This window comes from Simochromis diagramma, unplaced genomic scaffold (assembly GCF_900408965.1).
Source record: "Simochromis diagramma unplaced genomic scaffold, fSimDia1.1 OVJJ01000321.1, whole genome shotgun sequence".
Taxonomy (NCBI): Eukaryota; Metazoa; Chordata; class Actinopteri; order Cichliformes; family Cichlidae; genus Simochromis; species Simochromis diagramma.
In genome coordinates this window covers 8,939,498-8,964,757 of record NW_024386772.1, presented here as the reverse complement: position 1 = coordinate 8,964,757, position 25,260 = coordinate 8,939,498, and the positions used below count along the sequence as shown (strand labels likewise).

The following is a 25,260-nucleotide window of genomic DNA, read 5'->3' as shown; positions in this document are numbered from 1 at the left end:
GTTCGCTCTGTGTATAGGGACTGCCCGGAGGTCCACACGGAGCTAATTTAGTAACGAAGGGAAGGTGTCAGAGCACGGGCGTCAGCTCCAATCCAGCAAATTCAACGCTGTATGATCTACGTGTAGGAAATGTTTGACCTAGGGTTGATGCTTCCCAGAGGGTCATATTGATTTCTATAAAGTTAGAAAGGAGCAACAAACTGCATTGCATGGTTACAGATTACATAAAAAAGTCTATCAAAGTAGTTGCACTTAAATTAGTCTACAGCTTGCCAGTTGACTGATATGCAGCACTTCCTAGGTCACTGATGAAGGGAATTTTCAATACAGACTCACTGAAGTAATCTTGAGATTCCTTAGCATAGTTATGATTTTTTGTGGGGTTGGTTTGTTTATCTTTTATAAAAATTTTGGTCGCCCTTTACCAGTCCCAGGCCTCTAGCTCCTTGTATAATTTTCCCATGTGTGCTTTAGAAAAAAAATTATAAACGATGACAAGGCATAATGCTGCTCACTGATTGTCACCACTCTTGTCAGCTTAAAAATCTCTCCCATCAGAAGTGTTTTATTTAACTTTTTCTTTATAACATGGCAGCACAGTGTGTTGTTGGGGGCTTTTTGTCCCCTGGCAGGGTCTCCAAATTGATCCTGGGTGAGGGACCAAAGAGGGATTCAAAAACCCCTATAAGCAGAAGATCAAGGGAACTGTTCCTGCCTGGGATAGGGTTACTGGTTACCCTCTCGGGACCCTGGAGTCAGGCCCAGCGAGGGGCAAACATCTGGTGGTTGGGCCTCCATTGCTAAAACTGCTGCACTGAAGCTGCAGGGAAACAGGGAACCATCAGGCTGAAGAAGGAGTCTTATTGGGCTTTGTTAGCCTGTGGGACTTCAGAGGCAGCTGATAGGTACCGACAGGCCAAGAGGAACACAGCTCGAGCAGTGGTTGAAGTAAAAACTCGAGTGTGGAAGGAGTTCGGAGAGGCCATGGAAAAACACTTTTGGACTGCCTTGAAGAGATTCTGGCAAACCATCAGGCGACTCAGAAGGGGAAGTGGTACTTTACCTACATTGTGTATACCTGTGGAGGTTCTCAGTGCTCCACGTCATCGTAGTCAAAGGAGCTTGGAAAGAAAAGCGTCTGGACTTCTTTAAGTTTCTTGTGAACCCTAAAGAAGTCCAGACGCTGCTGACTTCGAAGGAAGACATTGTCGGGGTTTGGAAGGAATACTTTGAGGACCACCTTAATCCCACTGACACATCTTCTGTAAAGGTAGCAGCATATGGGGACAAGGGAGACAACTTGTCTATCTCCGGGGGTTACGCCACTGAGGCAGTTAAATAACTTCTTAGTGGCAGGGCTCCCGGGGTGGATGAGGTTCGCCCTGGGTTCCTGAAGGCTCTAGCTGTTGTTGAGCTGTCTTGGTCGGCACACCTCTACAATGTTGTGTGGAGATCAGGGGTTGTAACTCCTGATTACCAGACCTGGGTGCTGGTTCCTATCTTCAAGAAAGGGGACCGGAGGGTGTGTTCCAACTATAGGAGGATCACACTCCTCAGCCTCCCCAAGAAAGTCTTGCCAGGGTGCTCGAAAGGAGAGCCCATCCGTTAGTCAAACCTCAGATACAGGAGGAACAATGCAGTTTTTGTCCCGGTCGTAGAACACTGAACCAGCTTCACCCTCTTTAGGATACTTGAGAGGGCATGGGAGATTGCCCAACCAGTCTACATGGGTTTCCCTCGAAGTGTCTTATGGGAGGTGTTCCGGAGTATGGGGTGTCAGGCCATTCGATCGTTATTCAACCGTTGCATGAGCTTTTGTCTGCATACTGTTTCTGGTGGGTGTTGGAGTCCACCAGGGCTGCCCTTTATCACACATTCTGTTCATAATTTGGTCCTCAGTTGGAAAAAGGATGGAGTCACCACTCCAGGTCAGGGACAACTTCCTGCCCCAAGTTGAAAGATTTAGGTATATTTAGGTTTATTGTAGGGTCTACCTTACAATTCAAAAGCGCCTTGAGGCGACTGTTGTTGTGATTTGGCGTTATATAAATAAAATTGAATTGAACTGAACTGAGTGGTGGTCCACTGGAAAGGCTTGAGGAGGTGGCCGGGGAGAGGGAGGTCTGGCATTCTCCGATTAGGCTGCTGCCCCCATAAGTGGAAGAAAATGGATGGATGGATAGATGGAATTTGCAAGTTAAATGGACTGGTTCATATATAGTAATTTCCTATTCAGAGCTTTATATAATATCACCTGTTGCCCTGTGACAACTGGGATAGGCTCCACCTTCAGTGCAACCCTGATTTATATAAGCAAAAGAGAATACACTGACTTTATCTTTAAACACACTCTCTCTTCTCCTCATATTTTTCACCACTGTCAGAGCAACTTTAATTTTCCTTGATATTTCCACTTACTTCATCTTCTACCACATCTTGTTGTAACTATCTGATACACAGACAGACCTCTACAAGAATGTAGCATAGCACAGAAATGATACAAGCTGGTTCAGTTCTCAACCTTTTTGGTGCTAAAGGACATCAGAGGTCATAAAAGATCAAAGCACAGCAGAATAATAGTGAATAGTAGGGCTGGGCCATATCATACCTTTCACAGTAATACCGATATAATGTTAGGCAACGATAAATATCGCGATACAATATGGGTAAAACGCGCATGCGCAGTGCCTTTGTTTTCATACGCACATGGCAGAAAAAGCATAGCGACCGAGAATGAGAAGGGCGTTGAATGAAACAGATGAACCAGAATTGGTTTGTTAAAATGGTGCAACTTCAGTGGTGTGGAACTGGTTTGGCTTTTGTCCGTCAGATACACACCAAAGCACAATTTTTGCTAGAGCATGCTAGCGGGCCGTTGTTATTACCGTGTCTTTCAGAAAATAAGTTGCTCTTTAAATCCTTTGATTTTCTGAAAAAATCGACACTGCCCCTTATAATTCTTATGTATGAATTCTGGTTGTGCTTACTGACCTTGAAACGATTTTATGTGGTACACTGGTGCTCAAAAATTAAAAAAAAAAAAATGTTTTAGTACGACTTTGCTAAGCTACGAACCCGCACCGCTTGATGGATTGTCAGAGCATTACGGCTATCGTAGTCAGGAACCTCGCGGAGTGATATTACTGTGCTTCAACATAATATTACCATATTGTGTGTGTGTGTGTGTATAACCTCTTTTTAAGTTTTGTGGATATTATACATGGTTATGCTCAGCATATGTCAGCCCATTTTCACTGGAAATGCCTTTTGGTTAAACTGCCAGCAAGGAATTTGTATTTTCACTGTTAAATTTTTATGTAGCTTTAATGCACATAAAAAAACAGAAAATACATTGATGTTTTTTTTTCTTTTTTTGCACTAATAAAGTTGGGAGTTGTAAAGTATTTTGTCTTGCGTCAATTATATTGTCAGTTATATTGTTATTGCAAATTTTCAAATGTATATTGTGATAAATATTTTTGGCCATATTGCCCTGCCCTAGTGAATAGTGTAATCAGTCTATCTCTATATATATTTGGAAGTTTAAATATATATATGTCCAGATCTTTAAATGTTTATGAAACTGTAACCCTAAAATTACAGTACCTTGGTTGGGCCCAATAAAAGTGTATTAAAAATGCATTAGAGTAAATTAGATTTAATGCGTAATGATGTGATATATAAAAATCACTTTTTGTCAGCATTTCTTTAATGTGTTCAAACACAAAACTTAGAGACATATTGATAAAACTGTGAGACTGTACACAGATATCCTTATATTTTATGTTTAAATTTATACTTCATAAATTCATTGTCTGCAGGGTTTATTTAATTACCTCTCACCACACTAATAAGCCACCATAACGATAATCTATAACAACAACAACAACGACAATAATAATAATGGTTATGGTACAGGAATGGTTATGATAATGGTTATTGTACAAGGCAGAAATGGTTAAGCAAGGACTACTATTAGCACTATTAACTAAAGTTAATATTTGTAGTGCTGAGGGTTGGTTGGAAGTGATGGTCTTAGGCACCTTGGGCCAGCTCTGACTCTGAATAGCTGGCGACAGAATAATAAAGCTAAAACATAATAAATATGATGTTGAATATATAATTCATAATAAAAAAGACTAGCTCACTAAACAACAATGGTGCGGTTTATTTATTTATTTTTATTCTTTTACAGCATTGCCATTGTCTTTCCATTATGCCTTCACTGACACTAACATTGTCTACGTTGACTAATTGACTAACGTTGCAGTTCTCCAGTTCGACCGCAGGAGGCCAGTAAACACAACGATTTTAAATACTCGAAGGTCAGCTATTAGTTTCAACTGGAATCTTCTGGCAAGCGGTAGATTGATCTCCAAATCACACAAAAAAGCTATATAGGCTTTGAGTAATACATATAAACAATGAATATAATGCTGGAGTCCCACTTTCTAAAGTATGCGATGTCGTAAAAATATTGTAATGATATTTAATGCTCTAAATAATTATATAATAAAAATGTAAAAAAGTAATGGTTGTTTACATGCTATTGTTTAATATAGTTTTATTTTTGTCGTGTTATTTACAGGATAAGAACTTAATTCGTATTTTACTTAAACAAAAAGAAACGAGCAGAATGTGACGTAGAAGTTTTGAGCAGCAGCTCGTGTAACTCCTGATTAATGACGTCAGGTGTAAATCCATCTCGACGGGTGTTGACTCTCCTCAGGAGGGACGGAGCTGCTAACGTCAAGCAACTTCACGCAGCGGGCTGGCGTCTCATCTACAACCAGGTAATCTGGCATTCAGCATACTGACAGTTGCCCCGTTAAAGAGTCGTGACCGGAGACGGTTTTCTTCTCCACAGCCCTCCGGGTCTTCACTCCTTAACCGTTTCTGTCCGCATCTCTTTTTTTTTCTTTTTACGAGGTCGTTTCTGTGTCACGAATGGCGACGCTAGCTATAGCCAGCTAACCACTGCTACCCAAACAGACATGCTTTAACTAAACAAACACATCGCTGTCTTTAAGCTGACCTCAACGGCTGACAGGAAACACTCCCTGCCGGCTGTCCTTCACGGGTTTTCTTTCTTTCTTTCTTTTTCGTATTTTTTTTTTAAATTGCAGAGATGTTGTAGAAATAACGAATGCAACGGCTTATTTTACCGTTCACATCACTCCGCATTGCCTCTCAGTTAGCTAGCTACCCTACCACATGTATTAAATCCAAGCACCAATTTAAATTAACATCGCCGCTGGCTTCCTCTGGCCTCACTTACGTAACTAAGTTATTCATGGTTAGTTGTGCAAGTAGATTTGAGCAGGATTATCCGCTACAGGATTATTAAAAAACATCAGCTAGCTGGCTAGTTGCTTATCTGGGAAAACTGTCCCAATAAGTTGGGAGCAGTCACACTCAGTAAACTTAGATATTTGGTTTGTGGAGGCACCGAAGTTAGTACTTGTTATTGCGATCACGTATAAGTTTTCTTTTCACTTTTGTTTTTTGTTTGCTCTGGACACAAGAAGAATCTAAATTTCAGCCTTAAAAAAAGAAACACATACACACACATCCAGACACATATATATGTATATATATTAGTTATAATATAGTTATTTCTTCTCGTTGGTTGTGAAATTACCAACCTGAGGAAGTGATAGTTAACGTTTGAATCGTTTTTTTTTTTTTAAAATGACCATTATCATTGTTTATATCGGTAAATGGGCTGTAGTCAACAGGATTTACAAACGGGTTATATATTTAATTTAAAAAATAGCTGTTATGCAAGTATCTTTATGACATTATTTGTATTTTCAGTGTATTCTAAATGATAATCAAACCATCCTTTCAGGCTACTTCAAATGTCTTCATAGAACTACTGTGTTATATTTGTTGTCATTTCTGCTGCCCTGTTGGCAAGATTGCTCTTAACAAAGACGTTTGTAATCTCAATCAGACTTTTAACTCGGATAAGTAAAGGGCATATAAAAGTCACTTTGGCAAAACTGATTGCAGCTTTTATCTTAGAATAGAATATAGTAGAATTCAGTTTTATTGTCATTGCACATGTCACAAGTACAAGGCAACGAAATGCAGTTTGCATCTATCCAGAAGTGCTTTGGCAATAGATATATTACAAAATATATATTAGCAATAATATAGATATATAGATATATTACAAAAATTGGTCTATTATAGGTAGGAGGGTACAAAATATGGGTCTATTATGGGTATGTTACAATGTACACGGTATGAAGGTATGTTATGAATATGCTATAACTATAAGTATGTACAGGCTTGTGACATATTATAGGTTAACAAGTTATTTACAACAGTTTCATTAATGGCTTACAGCATTGTAAGCAGCAGTGTCTTATTTCAGTTCACTGCTAAAGACTGACTTGTTTTTGTAAATTTTAGTGTAGATTTTAATAACAGTGTTGGCTTAATAATAATGTACTCTTTTAACTTGTACATTTTTAATAAAAATAATAATAATAATGGTGAATTTTGCTCATATTACAGGGTGTGGCAGATCTCAGGCTTCTCTGGAGGAATCCCTAATTTCAGTCATATCAGGTGAACCTATTAGTAATAGTAGTAGTAGCAGTAGTATTAGCCCTTTACTACGAAGCAAGTTTAACACACCCAGTTTTTTTTGTTTTTTTTCATTCTCTGGATTCAAACATTGGCAGTCAGAGTACCGGTAAGAGGTCACAGCTGGTTATCAAGTTGAGTCAGCTTAAAAAGTGGTGCTGCTAACAGTATCTGACCAATCACAGTTTTACCTAAGTGTACTTGCTGCAAAACGGCTGACTTTACATAGGAAGATAAAAAAAGAAAAGAAAAATATGAAAGATTAAACACATAACAAAGGCTGAACTGAAAATTAGGCCAAATTAGTGCAAATTTGATACAACTTTAGGAAGTATCAAATATGATCATTAGTGCTCAGAGTACATTAAAACTGTTGTGAAATTGCTTGCAGCCAGCAGGAAAAAAATATCAAAGGTAAAATAATGCTGCTGCTCGTCAAGGAAAATCAAAGACTTTAGACACTTCAACTATCTGTGCACAGATGTCCAAGGGATCTTCTGGGAATGGTGACCTTGTTTTCACTAAAACTCATTGGTCTGTCAGCAGTCATTTCATACCTGTTGATCTCTAATCTGCAATTTAGCCTAGTTCAAGGCAGGTTAGGTTTGCAGCATACGTTACCATGGTAAAATACCCTAGTAAGTAAGGCCTGGTATTTCTTGTAAAAAATACCTAAACAGACAAACATACACAAAAAAACACCTTAATACATTGAGAAAAGAGAAATGTCAAACTGACTGAACTACACCAGTGCTAGCATGCAGCCTCAAAATACAGGAGTGTATGTTGTGGCTCTATTAGGGGAGCTTGTTATTGTTGCTGCTTATAAGTGTAGATGCCATTATAGAAATTGATACATGAGCACATTGGTTAGTCAGCTTTCAGCCCAAAGAAACATCACTGAGTCAGTTAACATAATTGACCTACATTTAATAGGTAGGGTTTGTGGCATATTTAGTATTAGCATTGAGGTTTGTTTCTGACTCAGAAAGAATCATTTGAGGTTTGCTGTGCACATAAGTGTATTTATTTGCTAACGGAAATTAATCTGTGCTATTGATTTGACAGCGACTAGTGTGCATGTATGTTTTTGATAAATGATGTGTTAATAAACAGATATACAATTTTGGTACATTTGAAACCCCAGCTAACAAGACTAACTGGCAAAGGAGAATTTTTCTGCAGTTTAATTTCTTTTGTTATTTTTCTCCTCTGCACTTAGCAAACACCTTCTTTAGCATCATATGCTTTGAACACCTTAATATAACTGAGGAATGTGCTGAAATGATATCAGGAGATCACTGGGACAGGCTCAAAATTTGCACCGCTGGTCTTTAAAGTCAATCTTTATTTATTTTGTGCGCATTTCTGTTTATATCAGTTTGAACAAAAAGGTCTCCCATAGTTTAAAAATATAGGGTAGTGACCTTTCAACATCAAAACAAACTGAAGTCTAGACACATTTCAACACTTTCTTTGGTCGGCGAGGAATGATCTAGTCCAGACAAACCTCCTTTGTCTGTATACTCGTCTCTGTGTAGCAGCACCTTTCTTTTCCTCTCCAGATAAGCTCACATATTTAAGAAGTCAGTTCACATTTGACTAAAACAGATGGAGGAAGTTTTTTTCAGTGGGTTTTGTTTGTACTAGATTCCAGTGGTACTTTATGGACTTGCCACCGTTTATGTGAGAATTAAAATATTATAATCAATCTTACACAGACATCTTTGGATCAGAGGTGTTGGCGTGCCAGTGCTGTTTCAAAACGGGCCTACACGATTGGTCCACATTTAGTAGAGGCATAGTATCTGTATAACGTACTTAAAAGAAGTCTCAATTTTGGCATTGTTTTTTTTGCCCATTGTTATAAACAGCTTTTTTATTGCAGTCCTATCAGAAGGCTAAAACATGTTTAGCCAGATTTAGGAAAAACCATTACTGTTTTGTAGACATTCCCTCATCAGAAAGACTTCGTTTAGAGTCTTTAAAATTAAGGGGTCTGTTGTATTAACAGTAGTGTAGTCTATTACACATATTTTCAAGTATGTAGAGGTTCATGTATAGATGTGAGAGCCTGCTTCTTTCTGTGTTAGTACTTTCACTTCTCTGACCTAACAGGTGGAAAATGCAAATGATGTGTTTCCTTAGAACAAATTATAGCACCATGCAATAACACAGTCTTTGGTTTTGCTTGTGCCTTAGTGCTTTGGAGTTGTCATCACTGGACATACATACTTTTAAATCTCCCCCCAAAATTGTTGTTCTTCTCCGAGGCATTTGTTGCACCTTACATTCAGACACCATTTGCATTATTTAAGCAGAGAGAAGAGGTGCTTCCTGCCGAAACCTGAACCTGGAGGAGCTCACGATTGTATTGCTGTTCAAGTTTTCACACCTAGCAGTTCATTTCATTCTTCATTTAATTCAGGCCTTCCCTGGAATTGCTTTTGCTAAAGGCTTCTTCTTAACTGATGGCTGTCACTCAGGAGGTGTAGAGCAGGTCATCTGGTAATCGGAAGGTTGGTTCCTGCCAAATATCCTTGGGCATGAATCGGTGAATGTATAAAGCACTTTGAGCGCTCGGAGTAGAAAAGCACTATATAAGAACCAGTCCATTTACCATTCTTTACTGCACTCAAGATCATCCAGGTTTTCACACAGTAATCACACTTACTCTGGCCATCTTATGGTTTTTACTGCTTTATCTTGGTTTATAAGACTGGAATTGAATAATTTGGTTTTAGTTGCAAATGAAATGTAAACCCATCATGATATTGTTTTCATGTTCAAATGAACAGTTTTGCTTTTACTTCTGTTTTATTGCCAGGCAGTATTCCTATAAACCAAGAAAATGTGATTAACACTGCCAGCGTTAAGATGTCTTAAAACCTCCCCCTTTATCTTTCAATTCCCCTGAAACTTATGGTACAGTATGTGCAGACTGACATCAGCAGTTACATCAGCTCCTTCATTAGCCTCTCTGACTGTTGATGGAACATTTTACGACTGTGTCAGAGAGTAATGAGCCAGGGGACTCAAACTGTGCTCATTTTTTATTCCTCACAGGGGGGGAAGTCAACCTGTCGAGTTGTGAGTGGAGCTCACGTGTCCGACCCATTTGCTAGTTCAGACATCCGGCCAGTATGTCCAGCGATCCTCCCCCTCCGTACCCCGGAGGTCCCAGTGCGCCCCTCATCCAGGAGAAAAATGGACAACCTGGTAATAAAGCTGAACACACAGGATTGTGAATGTTACAGTAGTGGTACTGGTGGTGACATATGTTCTACATTCAGTGTGAGTGATTCGGTAAACTTCCTCAGTTCAAGAGGAAGTACATCTGCGGCCGTTTTAACTGTTGAAAAAAATTGTAATTTGCTCATTTTAAATCCAGACTGATTTGAATAATTTAATCAAAATTTACCTTTTGTAATATCAGTCTGACTCAGTTCTAAATTATTACAGCTTGGTCTCATTATGGAGCCTACCTACTCTGATATACTAACCAATGAAAAAGAGAAGTTCTTGAGTGCATTGAGATAATTCAAAAGCAGTTTGACCACTTCCCTACAGTTGATGTGAGAAATTTGGGCACTCACTGAGCTTGAGAGACTTCATTGTAATATTTGCTAGATTGATGAAGAACAGTAAATGTAAATCACAGCAAATAATGGTCTCACCTTTGAAAGCTTCATAGATGACCAGTGAAGTGAACACCCATGTTGTCATGCACTTGCAGCCGTGTACTACTGCAGTTATTTATTTCAGACCACAAACTTCAGTTTGTTGTGTCAGACTTGTGCGGGGCTATCTCCAGTGCCATCTTTTTAATGTGTGCTGTATTTCAGAAGCGGTAAGGACTGGTCCTCCACAGGGACAACCCCTACCTCCAGACTATGGTCCACCACCCTATGAGGCCACACAGCCAGGCTTCCTACCACCACATGTCCCTGGGGAAGGGCCCATGCCAATGCCCATGCCTATGCCTCCACCACCACAAGGTGTGACAGACTATCTGCATATATAGATAAGGAAATGAAGCATCATACTCCCACAATATGTGACTGTCTTCTAAAGCTGTCAGGGCATGTTAGTGTTCATGGTTCTGGACCCGACATGGTGTACATGTCCCCCCCACCACCACCACCACCACCACCACACACACACACACACACACACACACACACACACTTCAGCTTGTTAACTTTCATTACTTGAAAATAGTTTATCTGGCTTCAGTTTAGTTTGGTAGAAGCCAGAAAATTGAATTAATAATGTGGAAATGTAAAAGAGCTAAAAAGAGTATTTTATTGCTCACTGGCTTGTAAATCTATTTTTCCTTTTGGCTCACGTCACTGTTGAGGCTATGGTTCATTTTCTTAAATATCATGACTGCTGTTCTTGTGCTCGCCCACTCTCATTGGTTTGTCTAAATGCAGGTGGCCACTACCCACCACCACCTGGTCACTTTCCTCAACCGATGCCAGGACAGATGGGCCCGGGTCCTGGTCACTTTGTCCACATGGGAGGTCACACAGCGACCGTCCTGGCTCCTCCAGGAGCAGCCACCACTGTGACCGTTCTGCAGGGTGAAATGTTTCAGACTTCACCAGTGCAGACTGTGTGTCCGCACTGTCAGCAGGCTATCGTCACCCGCATCTCCCACGACATCGGCCTCATGAACACACTCTTCTGCCTCTTCTGCTTCTTTGTAGGGTAAGTAGGTCCTGGAAAAGACATCTGGTGGTGGGTTTTCGCTGTTTTTACACATGAGTAATGCCTAAAAGTGACAGTAGTTTTAAATACACAGAACTAGAGCTGGATGATAAATTATTTTAAGAAAATCTGCAAGAATCATATATCTGACAATATAAAACGGTCATTATCACAGAATACTGATTGTTGTTATATTGCTACATTTCCATTGAGCTAATTTACTTGATGAGACACTTTCTAATTCAAAGTTTCACTTTATTGACACTAGATGCATTAAGTAGCCTAGGTAGTGTTTTGGAAAGTTGAGTAAACGTATAAAATAATTGCTTAACACTTCAACAAAACTAAAGTAACTTGACCATTTAACTTGTCAGGAGACTGCAGAATATTGTACATAATATATGTGTGACATATTTTTCAGCACATAATAACGCTGAAAAATATGTCACACAAAGGTCACACATCACCAGCTGCTAGTATCTCATTCTGGCCTGGTTATGCTCATTGGTGGGAGGTTGTTTTTTTTGTTTTTGTTTTTTTGACTCAAATAGTAAAAAAGTTGTTTCCAGCTTTAGCTAGATTAACTATTACTAGTTTTCAGAATGCTTTGCATTTGTTGGAAGTTGTTGAAGTAGCTCCCTTATTGGATACTAAATTGTCACTGGAGTCTCACATGTGCTCTTGCTCTCAGACACGCCCAGGTTTGTCCATAGTTGAGCATATTAGGGAATGTGAAAGAATTCACTTTTATTCATATAGCAGCAAATACTCATAGCACTTTTATTCTAAGGTAAAGATCCCACAACAATAGAGAGAAGGAAAACAGTGGGAAGGAAAAACTTCCTTTTAACAGGAAAAAACCTCTGGCATACCCAGATTCAAGGAGGGGCAGCTACCTGCCACGACTGGTTGGAGGTTCTGTCAGGTTTCTTTTAAAAGGGAGCTGTTTTTACTTTCCACATTCACCACAGTGAAGGCTGTCGTTTGATTATTGTAGGGACTTTACCTTCCAATATAAAACTTATTTTTCATGCTTCTGTGTTGCCATGTTCTTGACCCAGTGACTGTTTTGTGAGAGCTTAATGTACGTAACGTGTACAATCATGAGCAGGTGTTTGATTTTTGCTTCATCTTCTGTCTGTCTGCTCCTCGTTCACAGCTGTGATCTCGGCTGCTGCTTGATTCCCTGTATGATTGATGACCTCAAGGATGTGACACACACCTGCCCTTACTGTAAGGGCTACATTTATACATACAAGCGTATATGCTAACCACGGACAGCTGGATGCCACAGAGACAAGTACATGCACACACATAAACCCACAGTGCCCCCTGCTGGTAGTGACAGGCTTCCCCCCCCCCTTCCCCCCTCTACATTTTTGCAAAGTGTTGTGTAGCCCTCTTAAATTGTAAGTGAAGTTTTCTAATTAGTTCACAACATATTTCCTGTATATACCGTTCAGCATACTTCTCTCATGCATTTGAAATGTACAGTTCTCTGACTTAAGCGCAGCAGGTGAAGGCGCTCAGAGGCACACAGGTAAATTTGTGATGTTTCGCATGTGAATAAAAAAAGGAAGAAAACAAAACAAAAAACTGCCTCTGTTAGAGAACGCTGTGAAAATGTCACTTTATTTGAATTCATCTGTGAATTTTGCTCTATAGCAGGGGTAGGCAACCTTTCTGATGACGAGTGCTATCTAAAATTTCCTCAGAAGTCAGTGTGCCATATGATTGCATTAGCAATAAATTTAATAACGCTCTATATTAACAGTTACACACTATATAGAACCACTTGTTCTATATTTGTTCGCAGATGTTAGCAGCTATCAGCGAATAGTTATCAGCTATTTTGAAACAAAAAAAAAGACACTTTTTATCCATAACAGCAAATGAACTGTACAACAGAAAATACAAATGCTATTTATGGTCTCCTCACAACAATGATAAGAAAAATAAACTGAGCCAATGTGGCATCTTTGTTAATACAGAGATACACATGTTAAAGTGATCTTTGGTCTCCCACTCAGATACAAAGGCTTCTGAGTGTCCAGCATTCAGACGGCTACCTGAGGACACTCTTCGTGTGGGAGAAAACCGGCTCACACAGATATGTAGAGCCAAATACTGTCAATAAGGCTTCTGCAATGTTCTGAAGACAGTTAAACTTATCAGGTAGTGATGTCCAGCAGGTGAAAATGCAAGCTCCATGAACACACACAGCTATGGATTCCAGCTGCTTCGATGTCGCATTAACTGGCATTAACTCAGCCAGTTAATGCGAGACAAATCTAGCTGCTCATTAAAGCTTTCTGGTTTGATCAGAAAATAAAACATTGGTCTATAAACCTGAAAGTCCCAAAAATGCATTGTGAATTCTGTCTCGAGTCTACGGATGTATCCGTGTATCTCCGTGGTGCTGATGCTGTGCTGAGCGGAAAGCTGCTGAAGCTTTTGAAGTGTCGGAATGTGGAAAGCTAACAACGTCCCTCTCACCAATAGGCTAAGGTCTCAGGAATTCGCATGATAAGGTGGGGCCAGGTTTCACAATGAACTCACCCGAAACTCTGGCTGATTGGGACCCACACCCAGTTTCACACCTTGGCTCAGGCGATTAGAGGATCATCAGGGGGTCCTTTTGTCCCTCTGTGGGGGGTTACTCCCACTAGGTTTATATCTGGGACTCTCCACCATTTGACCTTAGAACTGAAGAAGCTTCTCGGATGAGAGGTGAAACGTCTTCAAGTAATTTAGAGAAGTCCAGACGCTTTTCTTTGCAAGCTCCTTTTGACTTTACATCAGATAAAAACTTTGGTTGTAAGATTCAGATAATTATTTAATAACACCAAGACATTTTAAATGAGAATAAGAAAGTATTTCTTTGTGCCCCCCTTTCCCTGTTAATGCCCTACCTGGCCCCCCTGGCAAACCTTTGCTAGACCCTGCCCCTGCACAGTTACCAGCTGTCAGCTACATAGAAAAAGGATCCTGGTGTTATTTGTCTCTCAGAAACAGTTCATAACTTCCCTTCAACTCATTCATGTCACCTAAAAGGTAAACCTGTTTCTCCATCACCTGTTCAGCTCTGATGATTCAGTAAGGACATCTCCTGGTTTCATCTTCATGTTTCCCTCTCACCAGATAACCAAACCGATATCATGACCAGCAGCTTTTACAGCTGTGGCTCCAGCAAACATCAGCTGATACTATAAATTAATATTAAATAAATTCTAACAACAGCTGATCAAGCTTAAACGTGCTGCTGTTGTTTAACGCGACATCCGCTGGTTTCTTCTTTCTGGCACAAAGTGGGCGATAAACGAGAGAAAAGCCGATCAGCTGATCATTGATCAGTTTCATGATTGAAGTAGAAACAGGAGAGGGAGGGGGAGAGAATGAGAGAAGAAGAGGCAGCCGTGCAGCGTAACGACAGAATAAATCCAGCTTTGTGTCTTTTTCATTGTAGCTGAAGTCCGGGACAAACTGTGTTCCTTTTCAGCTCAATACGAAACGCGTAATATTTTCTCTGAATACGAGACGATTCCGTTTTTTATGGGACGGTTGGCAACTCTACTAACTAACCTTGTGAATAAAATAAAGTTCAACATCAGTAACATCAAAACAACCACCCAGCTGTATAGAAACTCTGTCATGCTAGCTAGCACGCAGTACGAGTTATTGTAACTGACTGTAAAAAGTCAGCATAACGAAAATAAACTCCACCTAAACTTGTTTTATATCTGACCCAGACAGACTGCAGGTCATAACTTCTTACCTGAAGTTCAGTTCACCGGCGGATGCCTCAGGTCTCTCCTCTTGCCTCCCCTTTCTCTCATCCACCTGCTGGCCTCCACCACTTGCTAATGTTACTGAATCTGTGGAAGCTCCGCCATAGCCACCACCAAATAACTGAGTTGTTTTTAAACACTGGCCAGCATCTGGCCAATCCACCACCTTTCATTGTTTGTACTGTAACAAAAAAATAATAATAATAAAAAACTGATGGCACGACCAGCTATGGTCGTGCCATCAGTTAACCCTTCCTAGGGTTGCCGACCCCTGCTCTATAGCAAGTGTATTCCGACACGGGTTAATTTTTAACTTTGATGTCAGATATTTAATTCATTATTTTAATATTTAGAACTGAACTTTTATTTTCCTTTGTCTGATTATTTTGTTCCAGCAGGTCTAGTGTTTCCTTTTAATCATTGATCCCTTTTGAATGTGAGCAAAATGAACCATTTATAATATTTAGCTACTAAATCTACTTGTTGGGCAAGTCCCAAGATTTATGTTAACCTGCTATATTTTGTTATTAATTTGGGCTGTAGTCACAAAATGTCCTGTGACTTCCTGTTGAGCTAATGCTCATCAGTGCCCTCTGTCTGTAAAGGTGTTTTATTTTGATGATTGAGTCATTATTTGCACTTTAAGTTAAAGTTCACCTTTGCCCCTCAGATGCATCATTTGTCTAGGTGGGGAAAAAAGTGCGACCACCTATGCATCATTTGGTTTTTACTTTGGTTTGCTGTTAGCTGAGTGAATCCCACCATGGTTGCACCTTTTCAGAATTTAGTAGATGGAAGTAGAGCTGACAGACTTCGGGCTCGACTGTTACTGATGGACGAACACTTCACAACATCTCAGTAGTGATTTGTCCTGTCGCTGGCCAAATGCTGAGTCTGGGTCGTTTAAGATGATTTTCAAAATAGTTATTTCAAAACAAACAGAAAATTGTTACTAGTGGCACAGTGTGTTATATTTGTTCTGTTATAACGTTAATTTATTTTGAAAAGTCATTCCAAGTCACTCTCACTGATGAGAGGTGCTAACATGTATAATTTAACGTACAGCACTATCATTACAGTGGTGGGATCATCTTCCCACAGAGTCCCTGACTTAGCGTTAGCCTTTCCCGATGACTTGCATTGCTCAGAGGCATGTTAAAAAAATGATTACAGATACTAAATAGTGAGCTCTTTGCTAGGAAAAAGCTTTAAATAACAAATTAACTCCAACATTGCGATCCCACTGAATTTAACACCAACAGATACTGTTCCACCATCAGCATGCTGGATGTCTCATGCACCAAGCGCAGAGTTTGTCTGCACGAGTCACACATCGAAACAAGTCATTCTCACTGGCAAGTTCCTGACTCTATGTGCATTTGTTTTTGTTTTCCTTGAGGCTAACGGAGCTCTGCAAGAAAATCAATATGAAATGAAGGATTGCATTGAAATATTAATACGGTGTAACGCACACCATTGTTGTGGATTTTGGTGGTCTGCATTGCTCTAAATGTCTGTGAAATGTATAACTATGTAAGTCAAAGATTTGTTTGACTGTTGTATACAGCTACTATTTTATCAATAAAAGTCATGAAGGAAACTCAATTTTGAAATTGTGAAAGTGGATATTTTATTTAAATATTAAATGTAAAGCAAAAAAATAAATGTTTCTCAGCTGTGCTTGTGAATGAAGCTGAAAAACACAGCTATAGGTGAAAAGGTGTCAATCTCTCCATCGGTGTCCGCACTGAGCGTTGCAGCATTTGTAGAACGTGGTCATCGGTTCGTCTGCTGATCTGGTCTGAATCTGCATGAAGTATGCTCGAGGATGCTCGCACTTCGGGCACGTTTCTGTAAATGGACAAGTGCATCATGTCAGTGTGGAATCACTAATACTGTTGGGATTGGCTCATTTAATTTAATTCCATTCGGCCATGCAGTATATAAAAAAATGCACGGAGTAGCATCACTGACACAGGATGTTCCTAATTTTGACAAAGATGCACTTATAAGAAAGTTAAAGCACCCATCCTGCCAGGTTTCTCAAACTAGCACCTGGAGGCCAAAGTAATGTCATCCAGAGTGCAAATACAATAACTTCAGTTTTTCTTAAGTAGAAAAATTACACATTATCGAGGTCTCTTATTAGCCTGTAGTATGTAATTCGTGTTAAATAAATATGAAATCTGGTCTTTATTTAGAAATAATGCTCTTTAGTAACCAATTGAAGGAATTTGACTCGTAATGGACTTTAATTCTTTCAATTTCTTGCCCGTGTTGCCATTCACACGAAAACAACAACCTGCAGAAAGGTTGTTGTTTACGTCCTACCCTGAAGGGGGTGCAGTCCGGCAATGTAATGATGCAAAGACAAACTTTTTCCTCACACTTTTAACAACCCCACATTAATTTTAGCTCTGCCATCCCTGGTATCCATTATAATAGACTAAACCTTCCTAAATTAACAAAGACAGCAGCGGTCAAGAAGTATAAAAGCCACCTCACTAATGATTAAAACAAACAAGCCAACACAAAATGAAATGTACGAAAATGCCATATAAATTACCATCCTCTGAAAAGACAAACACAAACATAGACAGACACACACTGTAATTAAAAGTTTGTATAAAATGCATTTTTACTCAGTGGAGGTCTCTAGCATATGCTGGCTCCCTAAAATGTGACTCAGTCATCATATCATTGACAAACTCCACCTGGTTATCAGGAATTAGAAAAATATATCTAGTTCCAGAGAATTTATGGAGAAGACTTTCACGTTGATGTCATCAAGGGTGGACCAAAAAAAAAAAAAAAAAAAAAGACATTCTATTCTCTATAATATAAAGTGTAGGTCTCCAAGCTGGATAGTTAAAAAGCTACAGTTGTCTTTCTTAGAGCTTTAATCTATCTGTAGAGTTATGTTTTTATTGGGCTGGGATATTGCAACAGCCCAATTTGTTTTTCAGGCATTCTGTTGTCATTTGGTGGTGTGCTTGTGGTCATTGTGCTGTTGAATGATGCAATTTTAACCATCTGTCAGTAAGACAGCCTCATATTTAACTCTAGAATATTTATATACAGAGGAGTTTCTGTTTGACACAGTGACAACATTGTGCCCAAACGTTAAGGTAGCAGCAGCTGGCAGGGACTCACCCTCTTAATTAAGAATGTACTTTGTTTTTCACAGTATTGCACATGAAAACTCTGTTTTTCACATGACTGTTAACTTGAGCTACACATTTGACAGTCCATATTGACAGTGTTAATAGATATTTACCCTAAAATAACAAAAAACTGAAGGACCTAGCTCAAGTAGTTTTCTAAATAATTACATTTTTAAATGGCACAACACAAAATACATCCCTACTGTACTAAAATACATCCATGGGAATACTTGGATGCTAACAACAGTTCAGAAGTGCATATTTCCCCTCAGTGTTTTAAAGGAAAATCTGTCCATGGTCAGGTGGGAAGTTTTTGTTTCAATCTGATAAATTGAGTTGATCCAAACACACGCTTGCTCACACACATCACGGGTAAGTGGAAGAAGATGGATGGCTGGCTGGATAACTTTGTTTTAAAAAGTGCTTCTTTTAAAGAGTTTCATTTTGACATGAAAGTGTGTGTTTAGAGTTTTGACCCCACAATACTTGTTGTCAGCAATCACATTGAGCTAATAAGCCTGTATCCAGTTGTCAAAAACTGTATTACAAACCACTCAAAGGCACTGCAGACATTGGTGTTTTGAGCAGGAATGCGGGACGATAGACACAACTTAACTCTCAAGCTAATTAAAAAAAACAACAACAATATTTCTTCAACCAGTTAATTTTGCGATTATAAACAGATACATAGACCACACCATAAACTATTTTGATGACACTCACCAGGTGTTGAGTCCACGTTTTCCCACGCAGCAGCTCCACCCAGAACATCATCCACCTCCTTTAACTTCGGATACTTCCTGTTATTTACCTACAGGGTTTAAACAGATAAGGTGAGGCTCTCAGAAGCCACGCTAACCTTAATGTAAGATGTGATACATTATATGTGAAATATTTCGTCGTTACTCACCTTTCGTGTGATGTTATGTACGTAGGGACAGGTGTTACACGCGAATCTCATGCACTTCTGCCCTTCCTCGACGATTAACACGTTCCCGCAGGTTGGACAGAAAAGAAGCATGTTAGCACGTACTTAAAAAACAAAACCCTGTTAGATTTTGAACTATTAAACAACACTAGCACTCTGTGAACTCAGCTGTAAACACTGCTGCGTGTGGAGCACCGGAAGAGAAGGAGAGAAAATGAGATGCACCCATATTGAGAGTTCGGTGAGAAACAAAGGCTTATTAAGCGGAACCATGTTTTCTGAGCCCCATTTCCTCGCCCGGTTATTATTGGTGACGGACGCACTTACTTCCACTGGCTTCCAGTTAAATTAGTTTCCATTAAAAAGTATATTTTCCCCAAAGTTATAAATTAAGTCGACAAACTGCCTGTTAAGCTGCCTGTTAAGCTGCTTGTCTGTTGAGTAAATTTAGCAGCTGGCGGTGATGGAGGAGGAGCAGAGAGCGGATACCGCTGGAGCTGCAGAAGGAGGAGGACAATCAGTGAAGGATGAAGAAGAGGTAAAAGAGGAAGATGCGACACATACAGCAACTCAAGGCGAAGAGGAGGAAGATGAGGACGCTCTTCCTCATTCAGAAATCTTGGATATTTTCGAGGAAGGACTTGCTCGACTCGTGCAGGATCCTTTGCTCTGTGACCTGCCGATTCAGGTGCTCCGTACACTACATGAACATGCGCATGTGCATCGCATACATACAGACAAGAGATTTGCATTTATGGTCAAAAGAGACATCATCTCATATAATGACTTATTACAAAGCCATTGGTATACACTCACCGGCCACTCCTAGTATCCTGATCCATCATAAAGGTGCTATGTTGGACTGAAATCTGGTGCCTGTCACAGACACCAGACTGAGATCTGGTGTCTGTGAATTTATTGTTGTGTTAAAGAAACCAACTTGAGATGTTTTGAGCTTTGTAACATGCTGTTATCTTGCTGGAAGCAGCCTTCAGATGATGGCTACATGTGGTCATAAAGAGTTGGACATTGTCAGCAATAGTAGGGGGTATATATAGGCTGTTGGGTTTAATCGACTCTCGGCTGGTACTAAACATCCCAAAGTGTGCAAAGAAAATATCCCCACATTGCAACAGAAATCAAGACAGCAGAAATCAAGACACATCAGACCAGGCAACATTTTCCCAATCTACTATTATTCAGTTTTAGTGAGTGTGTGAATTTTAGCCTTCCTGGTTTTAGGTGACAGGAGTGTCGCCCCCCCAGTGTGGTCTTCTGCTGTTGTAGGATGCCTGCTTCAGAGTTTGATGTGTTGCATGTTCAAAGATGCTCTTCTGATACCTTGTTTATAACAAACGGTTGTTGGAGTTACTGAAGCATTCTGGCTATTCTTATCTGACCTCTAGCTTCATCAAATCACTGGTTCTCACGTAGAGAACTGACGCTCGCTGGATATTTTCTCTTTTTCTCTGTAAACCCTGGAGATAGTTGTATGGTAAAATCCAAGTAGATCAGCACTTTCTGAAATACTCAAACCAGCCAACATGCTGCTGTAAAAGTAACTTTTCTTCATCCTTTTGATTCTTGGTTTGATCTTCAGCGTGACATCGGGACGATGCCTAATTGCTACCGTGGCTGTTTAAGTATCTGTAGAAGTTGAAAAGGCTTGTCTTCCAAATTTTCCAGTGAGTGTATAAAGACGCTAGTGTCTGGTTTTGTCTGATTGGTGTTCCAATCTTAAACACGCATGCTTAACTAGCAAAAATGCCGTAACAACCTGTTGTTCAACACTGTAGGTTCAGGTTCAGGTTTATTCATTTATATAGCACATTTACAAACAACAGGGTTGATCAAAGTGCTTAACAATCAGCAAAAAAAACAGCAAGAGATTAATGTGAAATGAATGTGAAATTTTTATTTTGGTCCACAACAACAACAGATTATCATTTACACAAAGTACTCAATCAAACAGTAACCCAAAAAGGAATAGGCTGAAGCCTTGTGGCTTATAATTATCCTATCCTTTACCCCCATAGGAATAATCAAATCCTTAACCTAGAAAATAAATAGTGTTGATAAATAAGTTATATAACAGTTTGAAAAGAAATCAATGATAAATCAAGAAATTAAATCCTCAAACCAAATTTCTATAACCTTGTATGATACAAATGTTTAAATTCTTCCTGAAAAATGACAAAGAAAAACACATCTTCAGTTCATCATTAGGTCCATTCTATAATTTCACTCCCATAACTGACACACATCTATACTTAACACTGGTTCTCACTTTAGGTATTTCAAACACATAAGACCACCTCAAATCATATTTTCCATCTCTTAGTTTAAACATACTTAAAATACAAATTGGAACATTCTTTTTCATCACTTGATATATCATTTCTAAAGTTTTGGAATATATAATGTCCATGAATTTTAACATAGATGATCCTACAAAAAACTGGTTGGTGGACTCCCTATATCCAACTTTATTTATTATTCTAATAGCTCTTTTTTGCAATTTAAAAATTGAATCCAAATATGTTTTGTATGTGTTCCCCCAAATTTCCGCACAATAGGTCATAAAAGGCAAACAAAGGGAAGTATACAATAAATAAAGGCAGTTCTTATTCAAAGAATCTCTTGTTTTATAAAGAATAGAAATAGACTTGGATAATTTCCATTACACATGTTCTATGTGGGGCTTCCAACAAAGTTTATCATCAATAATTACTCCTAAAAGTTTTGTCTCATATATTCTTTCAATTTCAACATTATTTAAATTCAATTTTACTTTAATATTACTTTTGCTTCCTCCAAATAACATACATTTTGTTTTACTTTCATTCAATGATAGTTTATTAAATACAAACCATCTATTTAACTTCATGAGTTCTTTTCCACTGTTTTCAGTCATTTCTTTATGTCCTTTCCAGAACAAAATAAGTTTGTGTCATCAGCAAATATCACATATTTTAAAGTATCACTGGCTGTACAAATATCATTTATATAAAGTAAAAATAACTTAGGTCCCAAAACAGATCCTTGCGGAACTCCACAAGTTACTTTTCTAAGCTTAGATTTCATGTTATTAATACTCACATATTGGAACCTATTGTTCAAGTAACTATTTAACCAAAATTGTATAACACCTCTTAAACCATACCTTTCACACTTCTGTAGAAGTAAAGAATGATCTATTGTATCGAGGGCTTTACGTAAATTAAGAGTTAACAAACAAACAAACACACCAACAAACATCAAGGGTGAAAGACATAAAACAGGCCCGATGATAGTTAAAACTAATTTGATCCAAAAGCCAAAGTAAAAAAATGAGTTTTAAGACTTGATTTAAAAGAATGTATAGATTCAGAAGTGCGAATAGAAGCGCGGAGACTATTCCAGAGTCTAGGTGCTGCAATTGCAAAGGCCCGATCACCTCTGGACTTCAGCTGGGATCTAGGTTGTTCTATGAGCATCTGGCAAGATGATCTTAGTGCCCTCCTGGGGTTATACAAGCGGAGGAGTTCAGTCAGGTAACTGGGTGCCAAATTGTTTAGAATTTTAAAAGTAAGCAAAAGAATTTTAAAATCTATACGGTTTTTGACAGGGAGCCAGTGCAAATTAGCTAGAACTGGGGTGATATGATCATACTTTCTAGTACCTGTTAGAAAGCGTGCAGCAGCATTTTGAACTAACTGCAAGCGGTAGAGGGAGGATTGTTGGAGGCCCAGGTAATAGAGAGTTACAATAGTCCAGTCTAGAGGTGATAAATGCATGAATAAGCTTTTCAAGTACTTTTAAAGGAATATAGGGCTTCGCCTTTGATATTAAACACAACTGATAAAAGCTAGTTATTACCACTGAGGACACTTGCTTCTCCAATTTAAGAGAGCTATACAAAAACACTCCAAGGTTTCTTACCGTGCGAGATAGATGGCTGGCAAGAGGACCAAGGGTGTCTGTTAACTGACCCAGAGGGGTATGACTATCAAAGACAATTACTTCAGTTTTATTTTCATTCAAAGTGAGAAAGTTTTGTGATAGCCAAACTTTAACATCACGAAGACAGCTGAATGAAGGTTGTAGTGGGTTAGCGACATCCAAGTTCAGGGGGAAGTATTTTATAGGGGTCTGATCAGTGAATAATAATAAAAAAAATAATAATGATACAGAACAAAATGCAATAAAAATAAATGTAAAAAAGATTAAAAATCACAGGCTGAAGTGGAACATCGCAGCATTTCCAGTTGTTCTCAGGACCTGCAGCAGGCTCTTCAAGCTGCTTGCGCAATAAAAAGCCTAACAATGCCTCCTCTCTTGCACTTTGAAACAAAGAGCAGATTCCTGCAAGGGGACTTTATTTTTCCCAAAAGTTGGGAATTTCCTGTGTTACATGTGCCAAAACATAAAATCCTAAGGGCATGAAAATCTAATTCAGTTATGTAAGGCCAGACACAGAAACTAATTTGCCTACAGTCTAAAAATACAAGATGAGATGACATACAGGGTGAGACTGAACACATCCACATTTTCACTGACATCGAACAAAAGCTTCAACAGTGTGAAAAGAAACTTGTGCTTCGGCTGATGTTTTCTACTCAGGTACTTCGTTTCTCTCTTTTCCACTCCTTTCCACCTTTTGTATCCCTCTGTACACTTTGACTGAACAACTGCTCGCAATAATATCCTTGGTAGAGCAGACTCCTCACAGCAGAGCAAAAGGACTCAGTCCACTGGGAAATTTCTCCAACTGATGTCATAAAAGCCCAAGACCAGCATAAATTGGTTAATTTTTAATGCAATTTTTTTTTACATTATTTGGGGGCTTCTCATTGTCATTATGTTATGCAGTGACGAAGAGACAGGAAAGCAGTGAGCCAGTGAGTGCAGGAAGACATGCAGCTAAGGGCTGTGTTGGAGTCTGACCTCTGCCTCTGCATTCAATCTTGCAGATTACCTGTTGGACCTGTTACCTGCACCAGCTAAACTGGTGCTGCATAAATTGCTTTTTTTTTATTTTGTCTAAATGAAAAACCTCAAAAATTAATTTCCATATTATATAGGCTCAAAGAACTAGGAAGCGGCTAAAAAGAAAACAGTTCGGCTTTTGTTCTTAGAAGTATGACTCAAAAATAAATTAAATAGATCAAAACATTAAGTATAAGGGAAACTAAAACTAAACTATGAACATCCAGGAACTCCCTGCATGTTTTTGAGACCAAGTGAATTTATGTGCCGACAAAAAAATGAAAAAATATTTATCTTCAGGTGACTCTGGAGGAGGTCAACTCTCAGATTGCTTTGGAGTACGGCCAGGCGATGACTGTAAGAGTCTTGAAAGCAGACGGTGAAGTGATGCGTAAGTCCTCGTTTTCTGTTTACATGCTTTTTAAATTCGCAAAGCCTTTTATACTCTTCTGATTAAAAAAATCAGAAAAATCCAAAACATACAAACTGCTTTTTTTCCTCATAGCGATTGTGGTGGTGCAAAATGCTACGGTTCTTGATCTGAAGAAGGCTATTTGCAGATTTATGGAGCTAAAACAGCAACGTGAAGGCGGCGTGAAACACATCAGCTGGTAAACACACTCACAAACACAAGAATGAAAAAGGGCATGTTTAAAAAAAAATCTTATTTTTACTCTTTCCCTGTGTTCTGTGTTTCCAGGAGATATGTTTGGAGGACGTATCATTTAGTATTTCAGGGCGAGAAGCTCGAAGATGACAAGATGAGGCTTAAAGAGTAAGTGTATCAAGTTAGCACTTTATTTAACAGTGTTGATAACGCTTATTATCCATTCACCCCCTCCCTTTCTTTTTTCATTTGTGTATATCTTCAGCTATGGGATCAGGAACAGAGATGAAGTGACGTTCATGAAGAGACTCAGGAAAAAGTGAACCACGAAAAACACTGTTTGCTGCAGTCCTCGTGTGTGCTCGTGCTCACAGCGTTTTATTCTTAAAATAACTTTAAAAAAAATGTTGTTGTAGTTTTTTAGCCTCTCAAAGAGGCTTCATGTAAATAAAATATTTATAAGTTGTCTCTTTTGTTTCCAGTGTGCAGTTTTGC

At 39.0% G+C, this 25,260-nt stretch overlaps 3 protein-coding genes across 4 annotated transcripts; 2 read left to right on the top strand and 1 right to left on the bottom strand.

The window, feature by feature from the left end:
- The first annotated feature begins 4,663 nt into the window (after window positions 1-4,663).
- cdip1 (cell death-inducing p53 target 1) lies at window positions 4,664-12,929 on the top strand. Of its 2 annotated transcripts, XM_040046975.1 has the most exons (6): window positions 4,664-4,793; window positions 6,526-6,579; window positions 9,664-9,816; window positions 10,443-10,595; window positions 11,034-11,310; window positions 12,470-12,929. In XM_040046975.1, the coding sequence occupies exons 3-6, from the start codon at window positions 9,741-9,743 to the stop codon at window positions 12,579-12,581; spliced, it is 618 nt and encodes a 205-aa protein (XP_039902909.1). In that variant the 5' UTR covers window positions 4,664-4,793; window positions 6,526-6,579; window positions 9,664-9,740; the 3' UTR covers window positions 12,582-12,929. The 2 variants fall into 2 exon arrangements, with proteins under 2 accessions (XP_039902909.1, XP_039902915.1); XM_040046981.1 differs by lacking the exon at window positions 6,526-6,579 and having other exon boundaries at window positions 4,683-4,793.
- A 3,637-nt stretch (window positions 12,930-16,566) lies between these two features.
- polr3k (polymerase (RNA) III (DNA directed) polypeptide K) lies at window positions 16,567-19,392 on the bottom strand. The gene is made up of 3 exons (XM_040046960.1): window positions 19,173-19,392; window positions 18,986-19,073; window positions 16,567-16,949 (listed from the first exon to the last, which is right to left on the bottom strand). Exons 1-3 carry the CDS (start codon window positions 19,281-19,283, stop codon window positions 16,822-16,824), a joined length of 327 nt encoding a protein of 108 aa, XP_039902894.1. The 5' UTR covers window positions 19,284-19,392; the 3' UTR covers window positions 16,567-16,821.
- A 119-nt stretch (window positions 19,393-19,511) lies between these two features.
- Window positions 19,512-25,233, top strand: snrnp25 (small nuclear ribonucleoprotein 25). Its single transcript, XM_040046946.1, has 5 exons — window positions 19,512-19,878; window positions 24,459-24,549; window positions 24,664-24,769; window positions 24,859-24,933; window positions 25,031-25,233. The coding sequence occupies exons 1-5, from the start codon at window positions 19,654-19,656 to the stop codon at window positions 25,086-25,088; spliced, it is 555 nt and encodes a 184-aa protein (XP_039902880.1). The 5' UTR covers window positions 19,512-19,653; the 3' UTR covers window positions 25,089-25,233.
- Window positions 25,234-25,260: the final 27 nt, after the last annotated feature.

Bases quoted from the DNA above. Each gene is read 5' to 3' on its own strand.
- cdip1 (XM_040046975.1), top strand. From the start codon at position 9,741: ATGTCCAGCGATCCTCCCCCTCCGTACCCCGGAGGTCCCAGTGCGCCC. The intron at 9,817-10,442 runs GTAATAAAGCTG...GCTGTATTTCAG, and splicing joins GGAGAAAAATGGACAACCTG to AAGCGGTAAGGACTGGTCCT. The intron at 10,596-11,033 runs GTGTGACAGACT...GTCTAAATGCAG, and splicing joins TATGCCTCCACCACCACAAG to GTGGCCACTACCCACCACCA.
- polr3k (XM_040046960.1), bottom strand. From the start codon at position 19,283: ATGCTTCTTTTCTGTCCAACCTGCGGGAACGTGTTAATCGTCGAGGAA. The intron at 19,074-19,172 runs GTGAGTAACGAC...TAAACCCTGTAG, and splicing joins TACATAACATCACACGAAAG to GTAAATAACAGGAAGTATCC. The intron at 16,950-18,985 runs GTGAGTGTCATC...GTCCATTTACAG, and splicing joins AAACGTGGACTCAACACCTG to AAACGTGCCCGAAGTGCGAG.
- snrnp25 (XM_040046946.1), top strand. From the start codon at position 19,654: ATGGAGGAGGAGCAGAGAGCGGATACCGCTGGAGCTGCAGAAGGAGGA. The intron at 24,550-24,663 runs GTAAGTCCTCGT...TTTTCCTCATAG, and splicing joins AGCAGACGGTGAAGTGATGC to CGATTGTGGTGGTGCAAAAT. The intron at 24,770-24,858 runs GTAAACACACTC...CTGTGTTTCCAG, and splicing joins GGCGTGAAACACATCAGCTG to GAGATATGTTTGGAGGACGT.